Here is a 24,657-nt window from a genome sequence, read left to right as displayed (position 1 = left end):
ACCATCTTAGGATAACCAGTTGGTTGAGTTAGAGAAGGAAGGAAATAAGCATTTACAATGTGCAAGGAATGTTTTGCAAACATTATCTCATTTGATCCTTATGACAACCTAATGGATAGATACTATTATTATTCTCATTTTATAGTTTGAGGAAACTGAGGCAAACAAAATTTAAATAATTTACTCAGGGTCTTCTTGATTCTTGGACTCTATTCATTGTACCACTTAGGTGCGTAGTTAAGAGGAGAATTCTCTTGTTGTATAATAGAATATATATAGAATATAATATAATGCAGGTATATATGCTACTGTTGCCAATGTCCCTGTAAGGCAGTAGAGTTCAATGGAAAGAATTATGGATCAAGATTCAGAGGAATTGGATTTGAAACCTAAGACACTTAACCTTCCTGTGTCCCAGATTTCTCTCCTATAAAATAAGAGATTTAAATTAAATGATTTCTGAGTTCTCTTCTAGTTCCAAGTAAAGGGTCTAAGGATCCTATGAATCTTCCTGTTTATCTAAGACCAGAGAATGTGTCTTGTTTAATTTGTGCCTAGCACAGTGCACTCATGGCAAATGGTGCACAATGAATCAATATTTATTGGAGGAATAAATTCCAAATGCAAACAGAGTGAAAAAAAGATATTCAGTTCTTAAGAGTAATTTTTCAAAATGATTAGATCTGACTTGTGCTGTTTCCTCCTATCTAGTACTTTTAACCCTTTATATTTCACTGGATCATGCAGCTCCAAACACATTTATATATTTTCTTCACAATCACAGATTCTTAAGAAAATTAATGAAAGTCTTTTTTTTTCTTTAGTGGTTAGGGTCTAATTTATGCCTTAGATAGGTACAAATGCACATCTTTCCTCTAAAAAAAGCTTATAATAGAAATGACAAGTATGATACATTTAATTTCTTTTAAATCTACTTTTTATAATTAAACTTCAATGTCTGGATTAGATTCAATTTTGTCATCTTACAAAAAAAATAAGGATAGAATATGTAAAAAGAACAAAACAATAATGAACATTTCTATAATGCTTTAAAATTACAAAGTGTCTATATCAATAACCAAATTAACAAAAACCATATGATCATCTCAATAGATGCAGAAAAAGATTTGACAAAATCCAACATCCATTCCTACTAAAAACACTTGAGAGTATAGGAATAAATGGACTATTCCTTAAAATAATCAGGAGCATATATTAAAATCATCAGTAAGCATCGTATGTAATGGGGATAAACTGAAATCTTTCCCAATAAGATCAGGAGTGAAACAAGGTTGCCCACTATCACAATTACTCTTCAATATTGTATTAGAAATGCTAGCAATAAGAGCAATAAGAGTCAAGAAACAGATTAAAGGAATTAGAGTACATAATGAAGAAACCAAACTATCACTCTTTGCAGATGATATGATGGTATACATATAGAACCCCAGAGATTCTACTAAACAGTTATTAGAAATAATTCACAACTTTAGCAAAGTTGCAGGATATAAACTAAATCCACATACATTCTCAGCATTTTTATACATACCAACAAAATCCAACAGCAAGAGATACAAAGAGGAATTCCATTCAAAATAACGGTCGATAGTATAAAATATTTGGGAATCTATCTACCAAAGGAAAGTCAGGAATTATATAAGCAAAATTACAAAACACTTTCCACACAAATAAAGTCAAGATTTAAATAATTGGAAAGACATTAAGTGCTCTTGGATAGGCTGAGCGAATATAATAAAGATGACAATACTCCCTAAACTAATCTATTTTATTTAGTGTTATACCAATCAGACTCCCAAGAAACTATTTTAATGATCTAGAAAAAATAACAACTAAATTTATATGGAAGAAAAAAGGTAAAGAATTTCAAGGGAATTAATGAAAAAAAAATCAAATGAAGGTGGCCTACCTGTATCTGATCTAAAACTATACTATAAAGCAGCAATCACCAAAACCATTTGATATTGGCTAAGAAATAAGACTAGTTGATCAGTAGAATAGGTTAAGTTCACAGGACAAAATAGTGTACAACTATAGCAATCTAGTGTTTGACAAACCCAAAGTTCCCAATTTTTGGGATAAGAATTCATTATTTGACAAAAACTGCTGGGAAAATGGAAATTAGTATGGCAGAAATTAGGCATGGACCTACACTTAATACCATATACCAAGATAAGATCAAAATGGGTTCATCATTTAGGCATAAAGAACGAGATCATAAATAAATTAGAGGAACATAGGATAGTTTACCTCTCAGACTTGTGGAGGAGGAAGGAATTTGTAACCAAAGGAGAACTAGTGATCATTATTGATCACAAAATAGAAAACTTTGATTACATCAAATTAAAAAGGTTTTGTACAAACAAAACTAATGCAAACAAGATTAAAAGGGAAGTAACAAACTGGGAAAACATTTTTACAGTTAAAGGTTTTAATAAAGGCCTCATTTCCAAAATATATAGAGAGCTGACTCTGATTTATAAGGAGTCAATTCTCTTATTGATAAATGGTCAAAGGATATGAACAGATAATTTTCAGATGATGACATTGAAACTATTTCCACTCATATGAGTGTTCCAAATCACTATTGATCAGAGAAATGCAAATTAAGACAACTCTGAGATATCACTACACACCTGTCAGATTGGCTAAGATGACAGGAAAAAATAATGATGAATGTTGGAGGGGCTGTGGGAAAACTGGGACACTGATGCATTGTTGGTGGAGTTGTGAAAGAATCCAACCATTCTGGAGAGCAATCTGGAATTATGCCCAAAAAGTTATCAAACTGTGCATGCCCTTTGATCTAGTAGTGCTACTACTGGGCTTATTATCCCAAAGAAATACTGAAGAAGGGAAAGGGACATGTATGTGCCAAAATGTTTGTGGCAGCCCTTTTTGTAGTGGCTAGAAACTGGAAGACTAATGGATGCCCATCAATTAGAGAATGGTTGGGTAAATTATGGAATATTATTATTTGGTAAGAAATGACCAGCAGGATGAATACAGAAAGGCTTGGAGAGACTTACATGAACTGATGCTGAGTGAAATGAGCAGAACCAGGAGATCATTATACACTTCAACAACAATACTGTATGAGGATGTGTTCTGATGGAAGTGGATATATTCAACAAAGAGAAGATCTAATTCAGTTCCAATTGATCAATGGTGGACAGAATCAACTACACCTGAGAAGGAACACTGGGAAATGAGTGTAAACTCTTTGCATTTTTGTTTTTGTCCCAAGTTATCTTTACCTTCTGAATCCAATTCTTCCTGTGCAACAAGAAATTCGGTTCTGCACATATGTATTGTATCTAGGATATACTATAAAATATTTAACATGTATGAGACTGCCTGCCATCTAGGGGAGGGGTTGGAGGGAAGGAGGGGAAAATTCGGAACAGAAGTGAGTGTAAGGGATAATGTTGTAAAAAATTACCTATGCATATGTACTGTCAAAAAATTATCATTATAAAATTAATTTTTAAAATGACAATAAAATAAGATAAAATTACAAAGTGTTTTCCATTCATTATTTATTTTATTTTCATACTATTCCATAAGGTAGGTACTATTTGAGAGAAGTTAAGTGAATGCCTGAGAGCCAGAGAGATTGTCATAAAAACTAATGCTTGGTTATTTTCACTATCTTTGGAAGGCCTTCAATTACATAGCTGTTCTTCAATTATTTCATTAACCTATTTGGGATTTTCTTGGCAAAGATACTGGAGTGGTTTGCATTTCCTTCTTCGGTTAATTTGACTGATAAGGAAACTGAGGCAAACACGGATAAGTGACTTGCCCACACATTAAGTAACTGAAGCTGTTTTTAATCTCAGGTCTTTTTGACTCCAGGTCTAGTGCTTTATTTACTATGCCACCTATCTTCCCCACAATTTGATTATAAGCTCCTTAAGGAAACTGCACTGTTTTTCATCTTTGAATTCCTAGTGCTTAGTGCTCAATCTTTCAAATAATAGGCACATATAATATATGAATTTAAAGATGTATTTTCTATCGTATATTCGTTAGAGCACAGGATATAGAGAATAAATGAATATTACAAGCAGAGAGGTTAACATGCGTAAGATCATGGTGGATGGCAAGCTGAAAATAATAGCAATATGGTATTTATAAAATCATATTATTGAATGTAGGAATTACAAGGTAAAACATTTCCCATACAGAGCATCAGCAAGATCCTTATTAGGGTACTATTTTCAAAATTAGACTTCCATAACTTAAAAGAAAAAATTTGAGAGGATTTGAAAAACAAAAACAAAAACAAAAACAATGTGAATAACATTTTAAAAGAAAAACCTTGATTTCATTTTTTTAAATGTTTAATGGGATTGGAAATTAGGATGGAAATTAATGTTTAAATGGGACTGGAAAATAGGATGGGTGGGAAAAGTACATTTAAATTTATAGAAAATGGCAAGTATTTCTCCTAGGGTCCCAAAAGAATGAAAAAAGATATCTCCTTTGTTTTTCAAAATAACCCTGCAAAGTAGGGGTTGTTATTTTACTGTTTCTTTCTTTCTTTTTTTTTTTTTTTTTTTTCTCTTTTCTGAGGCTGGGGTTAAGTGACTTGCCCAGGGTCACACACCTAGAAAGTGTTAAGTGTCTGAGACCAAATTTGAACTCTGGTCCTCCTGAATTCAAGGCTGATGCTTTATTCACTGCGCCACCTAGCTGTCCCATTGTTATTTTATTGTTAAGGAAGCATAGACAGTCAAACAGCAGTTATAGGATTTGCCCAGGGTAACATAGCTCTTTTCAGGCCAAGCTTTCTTTCTTCTAGAACAATGATTTTTGTAATGATTTCCAAAGAGGTTCTATATGATATCTCAAGGAGATCATAGCAATATCCCAATGGGGATTATTATTCTACCTTCCTTGCGAGTTAATTATGAGGCTTGTAGTCAACAAGGCACTTAACTTTATTCCACAATTCTTCTCCACTTTGCCCTCCTTCCAGTGATCTTATTCCTACCTTCCCTGCTTCTATACCTTAAAAAAAATGTAATGGATTTGGGCAACCACTGCAGCTAGACTGGTACCATTAAGAAGAGCACCCCATTTCAGCCCTCATAGTTGAGGCAGGGGTCCTTCTGAGGTCGATCTCTGAACTTTGGCAGGAGCTGGTGAGTAAGATCACTGCCTTTCACATTTTTTTTTTGAGTGGGACATAATCTCATAAAATGAACAAGAATGTGTGACTATTATAATAGCCAAATGGTCACCTTGCTTCACCTATCTCTCTCCAACACAATCCATAGGAAGATAACACCAAAAAGTGTTATTTCTTCTTTATCTCTTTCTTTGAAATCTCTATTTTGTGTAAATTTTATAAAATGAGCAATTGTTAATACTGTAGTATATTCCCAATGACTAACATAGGAAAAGTATATGCTTAATTAATGCTTGTTTGGTGGATTAAAATAGGATTTTTAAAACAACATATTTCCTTCTAATGCCAAAATGGTAAGAAGTTTCAAAATCATCTATATATCCCTTTACTCTTCTTTTCCCTACTATTTAAATTTACACCGATTTTGAAGAACACCTTAATATATTTGCATACAAAATTTATAATTAAATTATATCCATACATTTGTTCATTTCATCCTTACTTCTTATTGAGACAGTAATAGATAATTGGATTGTACATGGTGGAACTCATGGCTAGCCAAAAGATAGCCAAGTAGATTTGTTGGATGTATTTCCATCGATTCAAGTGTTGGTATATTCCAGTAATGATGAAGTATATATGATAGGGCAGCCAGCAGATGGCAAATGTCACCACAACAATAATCATCATTTTTACTACCTACAAAAGAGAGAGAAGTTATTAAATATATATATTTCTTTATTACAGTCATCAGACAAGTATATATTATTTTCACAAGCTTTTAAAGTTGTCATATTACTCATATATAATACACATACAGGAAAAAAGTAATTGAATTTGAAACTAATATATTGATTAACTGACATCAGTTGTTAATACATCAATGGCACACAGAATAATTTTTTTCTCTAAAAATGATTTAAACTTCTCCAGATTTTAACACTGCCTCAGCTAGAGTTCTAGAAGATTCCTCCATAATGTTGGCTCCTTTCACCAGGTGACAATGTCTGTCTAGAGCCTCCATATTGGCCCAGGTGGGCCAACCTTCATTCTTCTATCAGCAGTACTTCTGATTCTCTGAACTCTGAACTCTCTTTTATTTTAGAGTTAGGGAAACTGAGGCCCAGGAAGATTAAACAATTTACATAAGATCACACAAGTAGTAAGAGGTATGATTCTAGAGACAATCAACTAGGGCACTAAAGAAAGTCAAATTGAAGGTAATCCCTAAGGAATCACCAAGCAGATGGCTGACATTGAGCTCTTGGAGTTTGGTCATTGGAGTTGAAAATTCAATTGCATAAGTAATGTTAACTACAGCCATAAGAAGTAAAGATCTGTGGTTTTGTTTTTCAGAGGTGGGGAGGTTTTATTTAAGTTTTCTGTACATATTAACCCTTTCCAATTCCTGCTCTCAAGTATTTGTGCTCTATTTTTGTTATTTATTAATAGCTCACATTCCCTTATGACTGTATATTATATTTTTTTAAAAAAATTATTTTTCTTTCATTTTATATATATATATATTTTCCAAATACATGTAAAGATAGTTTTCAACATTTATCTTTGCAAAACCTTGTGTTCCAAATTGTCTCTCTCTCCCCCATGTATTTATTATTTCATAATTATAACTCCTCTGGTTGATCTTTTTTTTAATAGTTTTTATTTACCAGATATATGCATGAGTAATTTTACAACATTGACAATTGCCAAACCTTTTGTTCTAATTTTTCCCCTCCTTGCCCCCCTCAGATGGCAGGTTGACCAATCCATGTTAAATATGTTAGAGTATAAATTAAATAGAGTATAAATCAAATACAACATATATATTGTATATACAACCAAACCGTTGTTTTGCTGTACCAAAAAAATCAGACTTTGAAATAGTGTACAATTAGCCTGTGAAGGAAATAAAAAATGCAGGCAGACAAAATTAGAGGGATTGGAAATTCTATGTAGTGTTTCATAATCATCTCCTAGAGTTCTTTTGCTGGGTGTAGCTGGTTCAGTTCATTACTGCTCTATTGGAACTGATTTGGTTAATCTCATTGTTGAAAATGGTCACATCCATCAAAATAGCTCATCATATGGCACTGGTGTTGAAATATACAATGATCTCCTGGTCCTGATCATTTCACTCAGCATCAGTTCATATAAGTCTCTCCAAGCCTTTATGAAATCATCCTGTTGGCCATTTCTTACAGAACAATAACATCCCATAATATTCACATACCACAATTTATTCAGCCAATCTCCAATTGATGGGCATTCACTCAGTTTCCAGTTTCTGGCCACCACAAAGAGGGCTGCCACAAACATTCTTGCATATACAGGTCCCTTTCCCTTCTTTAAGATCTTTTTGGGATACAAACCCAGTAGCAACACTGCTGGGTCAAAGGGTATGCACAGTTTGATAACTTTTTGAGCATAATTCCAAATTGTTCTCCAGAATGGCTGGATGTATTCACAGTTCCACCAACAATGTATCATTGTCCCTGTTTTCCCACATCCCCTCCAACATTCTGCATTACCTTTCCTTGTCATTCTAGCCAATCTGACAGGTGTGTAGTGGTATCTCAGAGTTGTTTTAATTTGCATTTCTCTGACTAATAATGATTTGGAGCATCTTTTCATATGACTAGAAATAGTTTCAATTTCTTTATCCAAGAATTGTCTGTTCATATCCTTTGACCATTTATCAATTGGAGATTGGCTTGATTTATTATAAATTAGAGTCAATTCTCTCTATATTTTGGAAATAAGGCCTTTATCTGAACCTTTTACTGTAAAAATGTTTTCCCAGTTTATTGTTTCCCTTCTAATCTTAAAGCCTAGGAATAGGGAAAACAGCTATCTGCTTAAGGCACAATTTGTAGTAAGACATAATAAGGGATATGTTTTAATATTTCTTTTTATTGATACACATATTATAATGTTTGAGAACTCTCTATGGCACAGTTATTTTGTAATAAGTCAATTTGCATATGTTACAGAGCAGACCATAAATCAGAAGACTTTGGTAACACTTAAAAAAGAACAATATTTAGCCTTTTTTGGTCACATTTTGAGTTGTCTCAGAAATTAAGTAGAATGATATAATGCACAATTAGCCAATCAGTCAAAACTTCATCTCTCTCTTCGTTATTAGTTTATATCAAAGAGTAATGATTAGGACCCCAAATTCAGCTACAAAGGAACTAACAATTAAAGTCTTGAAAGCTGATTACTGGGCAGCTAGGTGGCAGAGAACCAGCCCTGAAGTCAGGAGGGCCTGAGTTCAAATTTGACCTCAAACATGTTCATAGCTATGTGATGCAAGAAAAAAGCTGACTACTTTTGCTTCTGACTACTTTTTGTTCTTCAGAGAATTTTTGAGAAACTCAAAACTACTTTCTAATTTCCTATAAAGTGTTCCTCTCCTATCTAATCTTCAATCTCATTGCCACAATAACTGCTCAGACTCTGCCTCCTATTTTTCAGTGGCTTAATTCAGACCCTCCTAAGGTATCACTTATGATCAAGTATCACTTTAAGTAGAATGTAATAATGCACAATTAGCCAGTCAATCAAAACTTCACCTCTCTTCATTATTAGATCAAAGAATAATGATTAGAACCCCAAATTCAGCTAAAAAGAAACTAGTAGCTAAAGCTGATTTACTGTTTGCAATCCAGAGAATTTTGGAGAACCTAAAAACTACTTTTCATTTCCCTGTAAAGCCTTCCTTTACTTCTATCTCATTGCCACAATAACTTCTCAGTCTCTGCCTTCTATTTTTCAGTGGCTTAATTCAAACCCTCCTGAGGTTTCACTTATGATTAAGTTTCACTTAAGAGGTACAAATTCACTATATATCTTCAAATGAAATTAACAGTCTTTACTTAATTATCCCATACTCACTTAACAATTTTATGACTTTTTACTTTGTTAGTTTTCCCCTATTGTGTTAAAAACAGTTCTATGCAAATTAGTTAAGGGACCATTATCCTTCATCACATTTTGTGTCCTCAAAACTTTTTTCATAATCAGTAGTTATGAACTTTCAAATTTTAAAAATTATTTCCTGTCTATTTAAACCATCACATTATTCCAATACAAATGAGATATCTCATATCCTCAACAAAGTGATCAGAGCCGGTTTATTTTCTGTCCCAAACTGTTTAAATCCTGCCTGAAATCTGTTGGTTTTAATACATATTTTAGTACCTTTTTCAGGGATCAAATTGTTTATCTATGAAAGGGGCAGTATCTTAAAGCATCCTTTATTTTGCTAATAAAAACATTTTATTTAAATAAAAACACTTCTGTCCTTTTCATCACAAAATTGCTCCATATGAAGTGGTCAGTGTAGCTTACTTAGCAATAGTCATCCTTTATTTGTTCCTTCCCTTTTCTCACTAAAAATGCTTTTCATCATCATTAAATTTTCTTATAGAGTTTCTATTGCCACAGAATCTTGCCACCTTTTGTATTCAATAACTTCTCCTTTTTTTCCATTTTCTATATATGTTCCTTGAAAATTTAAGTCGATTAATGAGTTCCCTGTGCATCCTTATAGATGTTTTTAGAATTTTTTTTTACCTTTCCTTTACCATCATCATCATTATTTTGTGACACCAGAATCCATTCTTTTGCTCTTTCTATCTTCTGGGTAAATGTCCTATGTAGATTCTTAGCATTTGAAATCATTGCCAAGCTTTCCCTAAACTCTGAAGTCACTCTTTCCAAATTTAGTGTTAATCCTCCTTTTTTTCCCTTTGATACAAATTCTATTTATCACATTCTTCTAAGCCTCATTATTTCTTTTTTTAAATTATTTTAATAGTTTTTATTTACCAGATATATGCATGGGCAATTTTACAACATTGACAATTGCCAAACCTTTTGTTCTAATTTTTCCCCTCCTCCTCTCCCTGCCAGATGGCAGGTTGACTAATACATGTTAAATATGTTAAAGTATAAATTAAAGACTATATATTATACATGTCCAAACAGTTGTTTTGCTGTACAAAAAGAATCGGTAAGTCTCATAATTTCTACTCCAGCAACAAATTCCTTGTTCTTGTTCAGAACCTAATTCAGACAAGCAGCTCCTTTGTTACTTTCTTCACCTCTTGAAGAATGAAATTATCATTAAGACATACCAAAATGTAATTATCTTCTCATCTTTTGGGAAAACTGAAATTCTGCTTCACTGTCTGGTATAGTATGCCTAATTTCCATGTTTCCAAAATTCTTTAGCTATTTCATCCTAATGTAGAAAATATGAATTTTGTTTCTTTCTCCACTGAGCCTCTGTCAAATGCTCTAAACTATTTCCTGATATAATTGCATTTTCTTAATGTTTCTCCACTACCTCTTTTATTTACCTTACTCGTTGTTAATAAGACATGCATTTCCTTGGCTATATTCTTGTCATGAGTTCCATTCTATCAAAGTTCAGGAAGATCTGAGATTGATTTTTATTCCTTAGATTAGAATTTCTAGTTTGCCTTTTTATCAAAATTTATTTTATATGTAAGTAGATTGTGAGACAATGAGATTTATTGTTTAATTTCTTCTTGGATAATGTCCTGTAAACTATAATTTATTTCTACTGATAGTATCTAATATTTGCAATTAGTGTGGACTTTCCTACATAAACAATGAGGGTCAACAGGGATTGAACATGGACATTGGCTAATTACTGAAGGATAGGCTCTTTATTCTCCTAAGATGGTGTGACAATTTCTAACCAGTCCCTTCAGTATTCCCATTACTGGAAATTGGGTCAAAAAGGAAAGGCCACTAAGCATTATGACAGACTTACTCTTCTGAAGGAACCTCCCCACTGTAGAAAGGTTCTTCCTCTCTTTTTTTGGATTACCCTCTCTTGGGACAGGTACAGTGACAGTTTCCCTTCAACTTCCAAAAGAAAGGGTGGGAAGTAGGGAAGTATGTGTGTGTGTGTGTGTGTGTGTGTGTGTGTGTGTGTGTGTGTGTGTGTGTGTGTATGTGTGTGTGTGTGTGTGTGTTTGTGAGTGAGATTTCTTTCTTGTTCCATCCAGGAGCAATAGTCATTATAATTTTAGCAAATAGCAATGAGAAGCTTTGTATGCCTCTAGCAATCCTGAGATTGTCCTCACCTGCCTTCTCTGTTTTTTAAAATTTCTTTTCCTGAGTAGCAGTTCTGAGAAATGGAAGTTTCTACTGCTTGTGGTGTTATCATATGAGTTTGAAAGGTCAGGATTCCTAAGGCAGTATTGGCTGCTTGGAATAATGTTTTTCCTACCATGATACTTTCTAAGAGGGAAATATGATTTAGAGGAGGTTCATCCAAAGTTGTAAGGATTGATAGAACCCTGCAAATTGCTCAAATACATTATTGAGTTATATATAAAACAGCAGTTTGGAAGTCCCAATGCATTTTCTCATGGAAAAGTATAATAGTTGTGTTGGATTATCATTTTGCTTGAAGGATTTGTGAGCATTTATGAGTCTTTTGTATGTTCAGCTATCCCTGTACTTTATACTTATTTTGTACACTGAGTTATATAAAAACATAATAAAAGAGTACATTTTCTAGTAGGAACCCTGTTAATAATTCCTTCTAGGGAAGACCTTACACATGAACAATGCCTAAACTTTGTTTTAGAAAGTTTTATGGGATATACTAGAACCATTTTTCCCCCGGGCTTCTATCATTGCAAATTTTTAGTGTGAGCCTTTATATCTTAGAAATGACCAAAGATGAGTTAGGGCTTGATTTATTTTGTTGATTATTCAGACTAAAGAATATTATGGAGAAAATGTCAATAATGTAGATATGCCATGATTTTTGAGAATTGGTTGTTAAACATTTATTAGCACATTATTGGAAATTTCTCCTAGATTTCTATTCTGAGATAGGGGTATAACAAGCCAGAGAATTAAAGAAAGTTTAATCCTCTCTCTTTGTAGTTAGACTCGCTGAGGACAGAAACTGTTGCAGATTAGCCCTGAGCAGGAAAAAATGGAGGTCACTGAAAGCATTATTGAATGTCAAGAAAGTAATATGTGGTGACAGATAGCAACTTCTCCTTTTCTATGGAGAAACATGAGATCCTTAAATCAATGTAAGTGAATTTTATTTGCAAAGTCCAAAATTACTACTCTTGTTTTGCAATACACTATAGAATCTCTCTGATATTGTAGCATCTTGGTAATATGATGGAACATAGAATCCTAGTGCTTTCAACTGATGGCCATGCAAGTCTGAAACTCACAAATACAGAGAAAATAGACAAGAATTGAGAGATGAAGAATGTGTTTTTCATCCTCAAGTGATCATGGAATTCTAATAAATAAAACATTAGTGTTTATTTTTTCATGGAATCTCTCCACTTGCCCATGAAATTTCCTCTTATAAATGAGGCATAAAAATCCAGTTTTATTTAGAGTATATGCCCTTATGTAGGATTAGAATCAACCTTTAGCTTTCACTTTCCTTTGGAGAACTCTCCTTCCAAAGAGAGTTGTTATTCTCCTTTTTGGCTTCCCAATCAGTATAGATAGCTGTAAAAGAGGGGCTTCTAATGATTTTTTCTTTTTTTGCATTGTGAACTCATTTTCAGAATGACATTTATAAATGCATGAAATAAAGATATGTAGGGTCACATAGGAAAAGAAAACCAGTTACTTAGAAATAGTTAACAAATTATTTTTAAAAATTCAGATACCAGATTAAAAACACTTCCTTTAGAAGGGTCTTGTGTTTTCTCTGGTGAAGATTGGTGTTTCATGTTTATTTCCATTAATCAGTGGAGCTAATTGATTTTATTTTGTTAAGAAGTCCCTTCTCTTTTCTAAGAGGGAATGTGGGGCATGAAGACACATGCATGCATTTATTTCCTTTTCACTCGAAATATTGTTTCTTCTTGTAACAGAGCTTATAGAGAGATTATGGCAAGAGGCTTTGTTGTTGTTGTTCAGTTGTGTCTAGCTTTTTGTTGTTCCATGGACCATCGCATGCCAGTTAAGATAATGTTGAAATATTTTATTGAGGCAGCTAGGTGGCACAGTGGATAGAGCACCAGCCCTGAATTCAGGAGGACCCAAGTTCAAATATGGTCTCTGACACTTTACATTTCCTAGCTGTGTGACCCTGGGCAAGTCACTTAACCCCAGTTTCAGGGGAAAAAAAAGAAATATTTTATTAATTAATGATACATAAAACTTTTTATCTCTTAAAACTGTTAATAATTGCATTTTTAGTGAAAGTATTGCAGATAAATACACTCTATTATTCTTGAGAATTTTGGTTTCATAATTTTGTGATACAGAAATTTCGAAGTCCAGTCCTGTACAATTAAATTTTGTTATTTGTTGTAATGGTTATTATAGTTGGAAAAAACTTTGCAAAGATATATATTATATCCATCATATATATAATATATATCTTTGAAAAGTAATTTTTTGACATATATCCAAATGAAAGATTTCAGCCTTAGTTATGCTTCATAAATCATAAAAATTTTAAATTCCATCCATTTACTTTTGTTGAAATGTGGCTAATACATTCCCATCTTACCTAATGCCAATTGAAAACTAATGAGAAGATGTTGCATTTTTATGTTTTTAATATATTGGTTTAAAACCCTTTGAGTGTTTTTATAGGTGACACATAGATATCATTTTAAGCAAAGGAGAGGAAAGAATAAGTAAGAATAAGATAGATCTACACACTGTCAAGAAAGATGAAGACTAAGAGAAGACCATTAGGACTGACAATAGAGATTACTGCTAACTGAACTTTTTAACTGAGGAGGCAAGCATAAGAGAAGGTTAAAACTTGGGACACTGAAAAGGATGGTGTTGCCCTTGATAATAACATGTAAGTTTGAAAAAAGGGATGAGTTTCTTTTGGGGGTGGAAATAACAATCTTTCACGGAAAAATGAAAAGATAATGAAATAGAGGACTTTCAAGTATTCCTGATGAAAAGACCAGAGCTGAATAGAAAGTTTAACTTTCAAATATAAGACTCTAGAGAAGTATAAAAAGGTGAACATGAAAGAAAAAAGAGAAAAGCTATGTTAAGGTTAAACTATTTGTATCCTTATATGGTAAGATGAGACTTCTACATTCTAAGATCCTTATCATTATTAGGGAAGTTAGAAGAAGTATATAGAAAGCACAGGTGTTAGTTGACTATGATGGGATGATTTCACAAAATTAAAGATTGAGAGAGGGATGTGTTAGGAAAAAGGAAAAGAAAGGAAGATTGGGAAAATTATTTCTCATAAAAGAGGCATACAAGGAAGAGTTTTCATAGAATGGGAGAAATAGAATGGTGGTAACAGGAAATATTTTAATCTCATTCTGATCAGATTTAGTTCATTTTGGTTCACATGCTCAATTAGGTGAGGAAAAGGGTCTTAGCTATAGTGAAGTAGGAGAGGGAAAAGATAAGGAAAGAAGGAGCTGATAGAAGGGAAGTCAGATTGAAAGAGTGGTAGCCATATACAAAACACTCTTGAGGAGAGATACATGGTGGAGGGGAGAAAGAGAGACAGACAGACATTCAGACAGACAAACACACAGAGAGAGGACTAGATAGAGGAAAATATCATGGAGGTAAATACAAAGTTGTAATATTCTCTTCTTTAAAGTATAATATTCTCTGGGTGCAGGTTTCTTGGGGGGCTTCTGGAGGCAGCCTTAGTTTCAGTTCAGTTCAATCATCTTAAATGCAGCCAGGAGTTAAATTGTGAGGTTTTTATGCCCTAATACATGGTTAGTTTTTTATTGCCATATATATGGCAATAAAACTATATTAATGGGGGACCTCAGCTTTCCCCTATCAGAGATAAATCTAATCATAAAATAAACAAGAAAGAACATAAAATGTTCTTTTAGAAAAAAATTATCTGTCATGTTTAAAACAGACTTCTGAAAACTAATAGAACTAGAAATAAATATTACTCTCACTCATCTATATATATGGCAATAAAAAACTAACCATGTATTAGGGCATAAAAACCTCACAAACAAACACAGAAAAACAAAAATAGTAAATGCATCCTTTTCAGATTATAATACAAAAAAATTGGAAGTTAGTCTAATTCTAAAGAATGATTGAATAAAAAAAAACCCACAAACTTAGCAATTTCATTAAAGGGAATGACAACAATAATTCATGTCAAAATTTGTGGGATGCATCCACAGCAATAAATAAGGGAAAATTTATTCTCTAAACACTTATATAATTAAAATAGAGAAAGAACAAATGAATTGCATGCAACTAAGAAAAAACTAGAAAAAGAGCAAACTAAAAATCCTCAATTAAGCAGTAATTTGAATTCTGAAAGTCAGAGAAGGTATTTATAAAACTAAAAGTAAAAACAAACAAAAATGGATTTTTAAATAAAATGAGGAACTGTTTCTATGAAAAAAAGCACCAGTAAAATAGCCAAATCATTGGGAAATTTGATTTTTTTTTAAAAAGGAAGAAAAAATTACTAGTGAAAAGGAAATTAAAACAACTATAAGGAGGTTTTCTGCTCAATTATAAGTCAATAAATTTAACAGCTTAAATGTCTTGCTTAAGAAAAGAGGGAAGAGTACACTTAAATAATGCTATTTTAGAAAAAAAAATCCCATAAAAAGAGGATCTCTAAGAAAAAATTCCTAGGACCAGATGAATTCACAAGTCAATTCTACTAAACATTTAATGAACAATTAATTCCAATACAGTTTGGAAAAATTAGAAAATTAAGGAATCCTACCAAATTCCTTTTATGATACAAACTTGGTGTCAATATAACAAACCAGAAAGAGCAAAAATAGAAAGAAAAGCACAGAATAATTTCCCTTTGAATATTGTTGCAAAAATTTTAAATATAATACTAGCAAGGAGATTACAGCAACATATAACAAAAATTATACACTATAACCAGATGAGACATATCAAGAATGCAAGGCTGGTTCAATATTAGGAATACTATCAGCATATCAATAACAAAAACAATCAAGATCATACAATTATCTCAACTAATTCAGAAAAAAGCTTTTGACAAAATATGACACTCATTCCTATTAAAAACCATAGGCAGCATTAGAATAAATGGAACTTTCCTTAAAGTAACATGTATCTGAAATCATGAGAAAGCATTAGTTATAATAGTAATAAGTTTGAAGCCTTTCCAGTAAAATCAGGGATGAAGTCAGGATGCCCACTCTCACCACAATTATATACTACTATACTATTACAAATGCTAATTATAGAAATAAGACAATAAATAGGATTAATTAAAACTGAGCCAACAAAATAATCACTTTTGCAAATTTTAAATAACTCTAAAGAATCAATTGAAAGCACTAACTGAAATAATTAACAATTTTAGAAAAGTTTTAAGTTATAAAATAAACCCACATCAACCATCAGCTTATCTATATATTACCAACAAAATTCAGCAGAAAAAAATTTTCAGTCCTGTTAGGATTCTTACAAGGTACTAAGTCACTGGAATGGATATAATTATCTAATTTAGCATGGTACTTAGAGTTCACACTTTTTACACCTTTAGCAGAGCGTACTTTTAAGGAGCTCCCACAAGCCCATTCTCTGGGAGGATATAACCCACAATCCCACACACTTGGAGGCAGAGTCTGATTCATTCCCACGTCTACCTTCATGCTTCCTGGAGGCTTTGGATTCAGAGGGAGCTAGAGACTGAAGCTGGCTGGAGACATTCTGACAACAGCTCATTGAGGAACCAAGGAGAGAAATAGGCCTCTACTAAAGGCCCCAGGAAAAGATTCAGGATTTTGAAGGACACAAAAGAGGATCTGGACTTTAACTCCTGGCTATATTTTGGGACTATTAAACTGGAACTGAAAGGAAGGCTGCCTCCAGAAGCTCCCCCAAGAAACCTGCCCCCAAGAGAACGATCATAACTTAAAGAAACAGAACATCACACAGTCCATTCCATTTCAAAATAACTGCAGACAACATAAAATATTTGGGATTCTACTTGCTAAGAAATACCAAGGAATTATACGAATAAAATTACAAAATACCTTTTCACTCACATAAAGACAGATCTAAACAGCTGGAGAAATATTAATTGTTCACGGGGAGACTGAGCTAATATAACAAAAATGACAATTCTACCTAAATTAATTAACTTAATCAGTGTCATACCAGTCAAACTACCAAAAAATATTTTGTAAAGGTAGACAAAAATTAACAAAATTCAGTTGGAAGAACAAAAAATCATAAATATGAAGGGAATCAATGAAAAAATTGTGAAGGAAGGTGGTTTAAGAAGTATTAGATCTCAAACCATATTACATGTAAAAAAATCTAATAAAAACAGAAACCCTGAGAAGATGTATATGAACAGATACAAAGAAAAATCAAGTGGTATGAAAGGGAGATGGATGTCTTTTATATGGAATCCTCTTATTCTGTCATATGCATGAGAATGCTTTTTTTCCAGGAGTGAGAATGTGTTTAAGGTTAGAATAAAAATAAAACAAAACAAAACTAGTGAGGCTATAAGAATTCTGTTGTCATCCTTTTTGTTTCTTTTATATATTTTTCTTTTAAGTTTGATATTTTCTAAGTTTTTTTTTTAATATTAATGGCAACTAAGTAGCATAGTAGATAGTGTTGGACTTTCAGTCAAGTAAAACCTGAATTCAAACATTAACTGTGTTCCTTGGCAGGTGACTTAACTGCTGTTTGCCTCAATTTCCTCAAGTATAAAATGGAGATCATAATAATACCTACTTCATAGGTTATTGTGAAGATTAAATAGGATAATATAGCATATGTACTTAGTACAATGCCTGGTAATACATACATATATATATATATATATATATATATATATATATATATATATGTATATATATATATATATATATATATATATATATATATATATATATATATATATATATTCTCTTCCTTTTCCTTTCCCTTTCTTAAAAGATAGGTCCTACCCATTTAAAAACTGAAAGTCAGACAAGAAATCCAACTCCTTCATTTTATAGATGAAAAACCTGAGTTTTAGAGAGATGAAGTAATTTATCTATGACTATAAAGTAATGGGCAAATAAAGATGATAAAATGATAAATTATATTAAAATTTTATAATTTTGTGCTGATTTTTTTTTTTTTTTGTAATCTCTACCTCCTCAGTTGATGTAGGAGATAGAGTTTAAAGCCTAGATAGATTCAGTAAGATCTGAGTATAAATCAAGTCTTAGAATTTTGTTTGAGCCAGAGCAAGTCAATTAACATATGTTTGCCTCAATTTCTTTATCAGTAAAATGAGGACCTGCCCAAACAACTGATCAAACTACTAATAAGTGTCAAAGTTACTTATGCAATCTAAGTGATCCAGAATTGTGCAATAGAAAGAGTGCTGGCTTTAGTCTGAAGATTTGAGTTTGAATCTTGTTTCTGCTCCTTACTATTTATGTGACCATAAGTACATCATGGAAGCTCCTTTATCTGTAAAATGAGGGGTTTGGATTAAATATCCTCTAAAGTCTCTTTCAGCTATAGATCCCAGTACTATATTTTCAGCACTTTATCCACTAAGCTCATAATTCCAATAACCGTAATAAACAAAGTAGAAGTAAAATGATATTGAATAAGAAATATGAAGAAACATGAAGAGAAATTTAGAGATATTTGTAAATGTTATGAAGGGAAACTGAGAGCTCCAGAGAATAATGTCAGAAATGCTTTATTATGTGAGATGTTGTTTCTGACCTTATGCCTTCTTTTTCTCTTGGCAAATACCTAGCACTAATACTCTCAAGATTTAACGTTATGCTTTTACTTCCATGAGTAACAAAGAAGGAAAGAAAAAGCAAGAAGAAAAACAATTTTGTTGAAGCAACTTGCCAAAGGGATAAAAAGAAGGGATTTGTGTGTAACTATGTGTGATAAGCAACTAAATGCATTGTGAGTGATGAATAAAGAATAACAATAGCTAACATTTATATAGCAATTTAGTTCAAAAAGTGCTTTACAAATCTTATGTTAAAACTCAAACCTCAAGGGATAAGTGCTATTATTATATAGTTGAGGTAGACAGACATTAGTAAATGTCTAAGACAGGATCAGAATGTGTTCTTCCTCTCTCTAGATCTAGTAGTGTACCCACCTGCACAATGCACTGCTCAGTTACCTGGGAAAAAGAATGGAGATAGTTTGTAGAATAAGTTGATAGGTGTATGGTAGGAGACCTAATTGTTTAGATCATTCCCCATACCAGTAGTCTGAAGATGTCATCAACCTACCAGAAAAAGACATTGACACTGTCCCCCTTGTAAGATAAAAACTTATTTTCCAAATTATTACTAACTTGGTATCTTATGATTATATATACAGTATTAATATCTACCCATATTTTTCCTTTTTAAATAACATTACGGATGTGGCCTATATTTATGGCAACCTATGTTCAAATTGATAAGGTATTCCATGGGTCCCTGCTCACTTCAACCCTTTTTAAACAGATGTAAAACCTCATAGGTAGCTTTAGATTTCGGTATCTTCTACTTGGATGACTTGGTTTCTCATACATTGCAGGTGTGTGTGTGTGTGTGTGTGTGTGTGTGTGTGTGTGTGTGTGTGTGTGTGTATGTATGGAATTCAAAGAGTAGTGTTGTGATATGAAGCCTAGGGATGTAAGAGTTCTTAGAAACCATCCACACTATCTCTTCCTTGTGCCAATGAGGAAATTAAGGTTCTGAGAATTTAATTGACTTGTGGGAGTTACATAACCAGTAAATATCATAGGCAATATCTGAAACCTTAGTATGAGTCTAGCATCCTATCTTCTATGCCATGTTGCCTCACTACCTTTACATTCTCACTAGTAATGCAGAAACAACTTTTGTCATCCTGACCTTAGCGATAGTTTAAACTTTTGTCATAAAGCAAGATATATTTAAATATTGGAGGTAGAGGAAAATAGTGTAGCATTTCAATAATATGTACTTTTACTATCTCTCAAGTATTTAGGATTCTGGCATCCTCATATAATCTTGCCCAGCACCTGAAAAAATGACAAGGACCTTCCACTTTCAAATATAACTAAAACAGCACCAGATTGTTGAGATTTTGTTTCAGTTTTCAACATCCTCTGTTTTATAGGACAAATGAATTATATCATATATAGAATTCTCCCCAATTTTGAAGAAATTAAAGAAAAACAACTAATTATTGTAATGTACTCCAGTTTCTTCATAGTAATTTTTGCAAATAAATTATATAATATACTTAAAGAGGCTGCTAGGGTTTTTTTTTGCATAATCTAAAGGGATTTAGTCACAAAGTTTTAATTTTTTTCATATTAGCTAGCATGGTAATGAAAATAGCTAATAAGAACATGCTAAATGTGATTTAGAAAATGTTACAAATTTTAATATTCTGATATTTGGTGTCCTGAAAAAAAATTCCATTTTACAGAATTGATAGCAAAAAGAACACACTAATTACACTTTATTTGAAGAAGACTAAAAAATTCAGAAGTATTCTATTTTTCAATTATTTAAGATAGAAATTTGTTATGTAGATTTGTGGCAAATCTTTGCATTGATTTATTCTCTCTCTCTCTTGGTTTCTGTCTCTGTCTTTATCTCTGTCTCTCTTTCTCTGACTGTATGACATATGTACATGTAGAAATATACATGCATGTATTCAAGTCTATAAACTTGAACCATAGCTTGTTCTCCAAAAGTAATCTTTAAGGACTCAGGTAATTTCCATGCTATGATTTCATATCCAAAAAGGATATCCATAAATATATGCTTAAGATTACTTATGTCAGATAAAGAGAAAATTATAAAATGAAATAAATGAACCAAAAGATGAATGTGACCATAATTCAATTGGTTAAAAAAAAATGCTGCTTTAAAGAAGCAATCCATGATTAGGTAAATAAGCTTTTTTTCTGAGAAAGCAGAAAGCTTGTTGACTAACATTTATTATATACTTACTATGTGTGAGGCACTGTGCTAATCATAAGGGGTACAAAAAGGAGCAAAAAGTAAATTTAAAAAACAGTACTTGCTCTCAAGGAGATCACATGTCTTAATGAAAGAGACAACATGCAACAACTATGGGATAATTGAGGACAATCTGAAAACAAAAAGCACTAAGATTAAAGAGAATTCTGAAAGGTTTCTTATATGAGATGGGATTTTAGGTTATTAAAAAAACAAAACAAAACAAACAAACAAACAAAAAAAAATAAGAAAACTAGGAGTTAGAGATGAGAAGGGAGAAAATTCCTGACATAGAGGATAGTGAAACAGCCATGATGTCAGGATCTTGTGATTGCAAAGTGTCTAAGATGATAAAGACAGGAAAGGTCTAAAAAGAATTCCATCAAACAAAACAAACAAAAACATATTGTTCCCTACCCCACCAAAACCCCCAAAACCCTATGCCTAGAACTGAGAAAAACTCTAGCTCAGATAAAGATGTGATCCTATGTTGGTAGAGGTTCAAATAATTTTACTAGATATATTTCAGTCATAAGACAATTCTAGGTCAGGTGATGAGAGAGTATTGAATCCCAAAGTAACCTATTTTATCTCAATAAAGGCAGGGACTATATCAATAAGAGACAGTGATAACCAACCTAGTATCACTTAGAAATTCAGAGTTATTACATGATACTAAAATAAAACAGCTAAAAATTTAAGAACTCAGGATAATAATGTTAACATAATTAAATCAATGATTAGATCTATATAATACACTAAATACAATAGGAGAAACAATTACTCATAGAGCCAAATAATTCTTTAATTGATTATATGCATGCAACTACATTTTGCTTTATTTTATATCATTCAATGTTATTGAGAAATGTGTTTTGAATTATTTATAGAGTTGTAATATATATATATATATATATACACATTAGACATACACATATAAATGTGTATATGTGTGTACATATACATTTATATGCTTTTTGTGTGTAATTTTCATCATATATATTGGTTATTATACATGTATATGCATAAATACATATATATGTATATAATATATCCAGAACATATTATTGCTGTAATGTATATCATTATATATGTACTGACACAATTGGAAAATCTTAAATATATGTAATGTATAGTGTCTTGAATAAAAAATATTTTTTGTTGAGCTAATACAAAATATATTGCCCATATGCAATATTTGAGATATTATTGATTATATTATGCTTTATACACCCTTTGTCATTCAGATTTCTGATTTGTAAGAATAAAAACATTTGTTGTAGGGAAAAGTAAAGTACTGTTCCTTTTCTTATGTGGACATTTTATTTACTGAAGAAAATAGAAAAAGGACATTCTGTGTGGAACATTGAGAAAAACAATGTGTTGAGAGAACCCGAGAGAAAAACAGTTCCTCAAATAAAAATTATGAGAGGACCTGAGACAAGAATAACACCCCAGAGGGACAGATAGAGATGAGTGCCATGCATTTTTTCCTAGAAGCTTATCTGAATGAAACTTTGAAGGTTACTGCTAAAAAGCTGAATTACGGCTATGATATATGGACTATTTCTATCATATCTGACAGTAATGTGGAATTTGGGATTTTTTTGACCTAAGCTAGAGAGAGATCACTATATATAAAAAAGACTGATTTCAGAAAAGAAAGTAAATGAAAAGCCAGATAAAAGGATGAGAAATAAGAAACAGAAGAACCACGTGAGGATAAAAAATAAGTGAAGCTAATGGAGACTGCATGTGAGAATGAGACATGAGGAGAAAGAAAATTGAATCATATTGAGTTGAGAAGCTGTTGGTGCTGACATGCTGACAGTAGCAAAGAACAATTAATTGTACACTCTGCTATTGATGAAACAATGGATCTGACTAGAAGAAAGTTCTCTTATTTGAAAGAACTGATTGTAAGAGAATTCTCTGTAGTGTTTAAATAGCTAATTGGGAGAAAAACTACCTTGATGTACTACCTTTCAGCCTGGTCCCTTTGTCAGCTTCTTTTCCTCTCCCTTCTGCTTCCCCAACCCCTTCTTTTCCTCCTCCCTGCACACAGGGGTTGTGTAAAACCAGCACAGAAGTACTCCCGCCCCATTGCCTCTTACCTCCCCTTTTTCTCCTGTGCTGTTTCCCACTCTACCTTCCCCTTTGTCTCCTCTGTCTCTCTCACCTTCTTGTACTGAGGTAGAGTCTCATAAATTGTTTTGGGATCTGTTCAGCCATTCTCAGTTCTCCCAAAACCTGTTCTGCCTCTAAAGGAAATGGTGGGCTTAGAATTGTCCCAAGAATATCCTTTTTCTTGACAGGGCAGACTGAGGTGGCTCTGGTTCTCTTTCTCTTCCTCTAGAACCCAGAGAACCTAGGTTATGCTTACAAATTGGGTTTCTGGTTGATACTGAAGCCATTTATTCTGCTCTAACAAAACCTCTGGGTCCAGTATCTCCAAAATCTACCTCTATACAACATACTACTGGTAAAAGTGTTTCTTATCCTTGGGCAATGAATGTACAATCCATCTAGAGTATAGTACCGTCACCCACTCTGATATAACTTAGGGCTGGCTACTCTAGAGGTTATAAACTGCAAATGTTTAATCTCAGTAAGGGGAACATTTTAGACATCATGACTCCAGATCTTCCCAACTTTTCAGAATGTCCAGTGCTCATTCTGCCTCCCTCTCTTCTGTCTTTGTTCTCCCTAATCCCTAAAGTCCTATAAAGAATCTCTGGAATCTCACATTCAATACTGAATACTTTGAGACCTGAGTCTGATCCAGTCAATTAATTAAGCTCTCCAATAAATAAAATATTAAAACTCTCTAACTCTATCTTGCCTCAGTTTCTCCAGCATTACAATAACAGTACCTACCAGTGTCATTACTGGGTCTGTATCCCAAGGAAAAAAGAAGGGGAAAGAATTCACATTTGCAAAACTGTAGCAGCTCTTTTTGTGGTAGCAAAATGTTGTAAAATGAGTATATGCCCATTAATTGGGGAGTAGCTAAATAAATTGTGGTATATGAAGGTAACAGAATATTATTATTCTATAAAAAATAATGATTTTAGAAAGGCCTGGAAAGATTTTCATGAACTGATGCTGAGTGAAACCAAGCAGAACCAGGAATACACTGTACACAATAACAGCAAGAATATTCAGTGATCAACTATGAAAAACTTGACTCTTCTCAGGGGTTCAGTCATCCAAGGGAATCACAATAAATTTTGAATAGAAAGGTCATCTGCATTTAGAAAAGGAACTATGGAGATTAACTGTAAATCAACACATGCTATATTAATTTATTTTCTTCTGTTTTTTCTTCTCTCCCATGGTTTTTCCCTCTTGTTCTGATTTTTCTCTCCCAACATGATTCATAAATCAATGTGTATTAAACATTAAATAAATAAAGAAATGAATAAAACCATAGTAGTGTTAGAATTTCTGAATTGCATTTTATGTCCAATTGTTAAAACTCAGCATTTCCTAAGGAGAGGTTTGATGAAC

At 32.6% G+C, this 24,657-nt stretch overlaps 1 protein-coding gene across 1 annotated transcript in view; it reads right to left on the bottom strand.

Moving 5' to 3' along the window:
• TACR3 (tachykinin receptor 3) overlaps nt 1-24,657 on the bottom strand; it is a 70,253-nt gene that overhangs the window by 4,336 nt on the left and 41,260 nt on the right. The window contains exon 4 of the mRNA XM_074273111.1: nt 5,658-5,854. Coding sequence (XP_074129212.1) covers nt 5,658-5,854 — 197 coding nt within the window. The remainder of the gene's footprint in view (nt 1-5,657; nt 5,855-24,657) is intronic.

This window comes from Sminthopsis crassicaudata, chromosome 6, assembly GCF_048593235.1.
Source record: "Sminthopsis crassicaudata isolate SCR6 chromosome 6, ASM4859323v1, whole genome shotgun sequence".
Classification (NCBI taxonomy): domain Eukaryota; kingdom Metazoa; phylum Chordata; class Mammalia; order Dasyuromorphia; family Dasyuridae; genus Sminthopsis; species Sminthopsis crassicaudata.
This window is presented reverse-complemented; position numbering and strand designations above follow the sequence as displayed.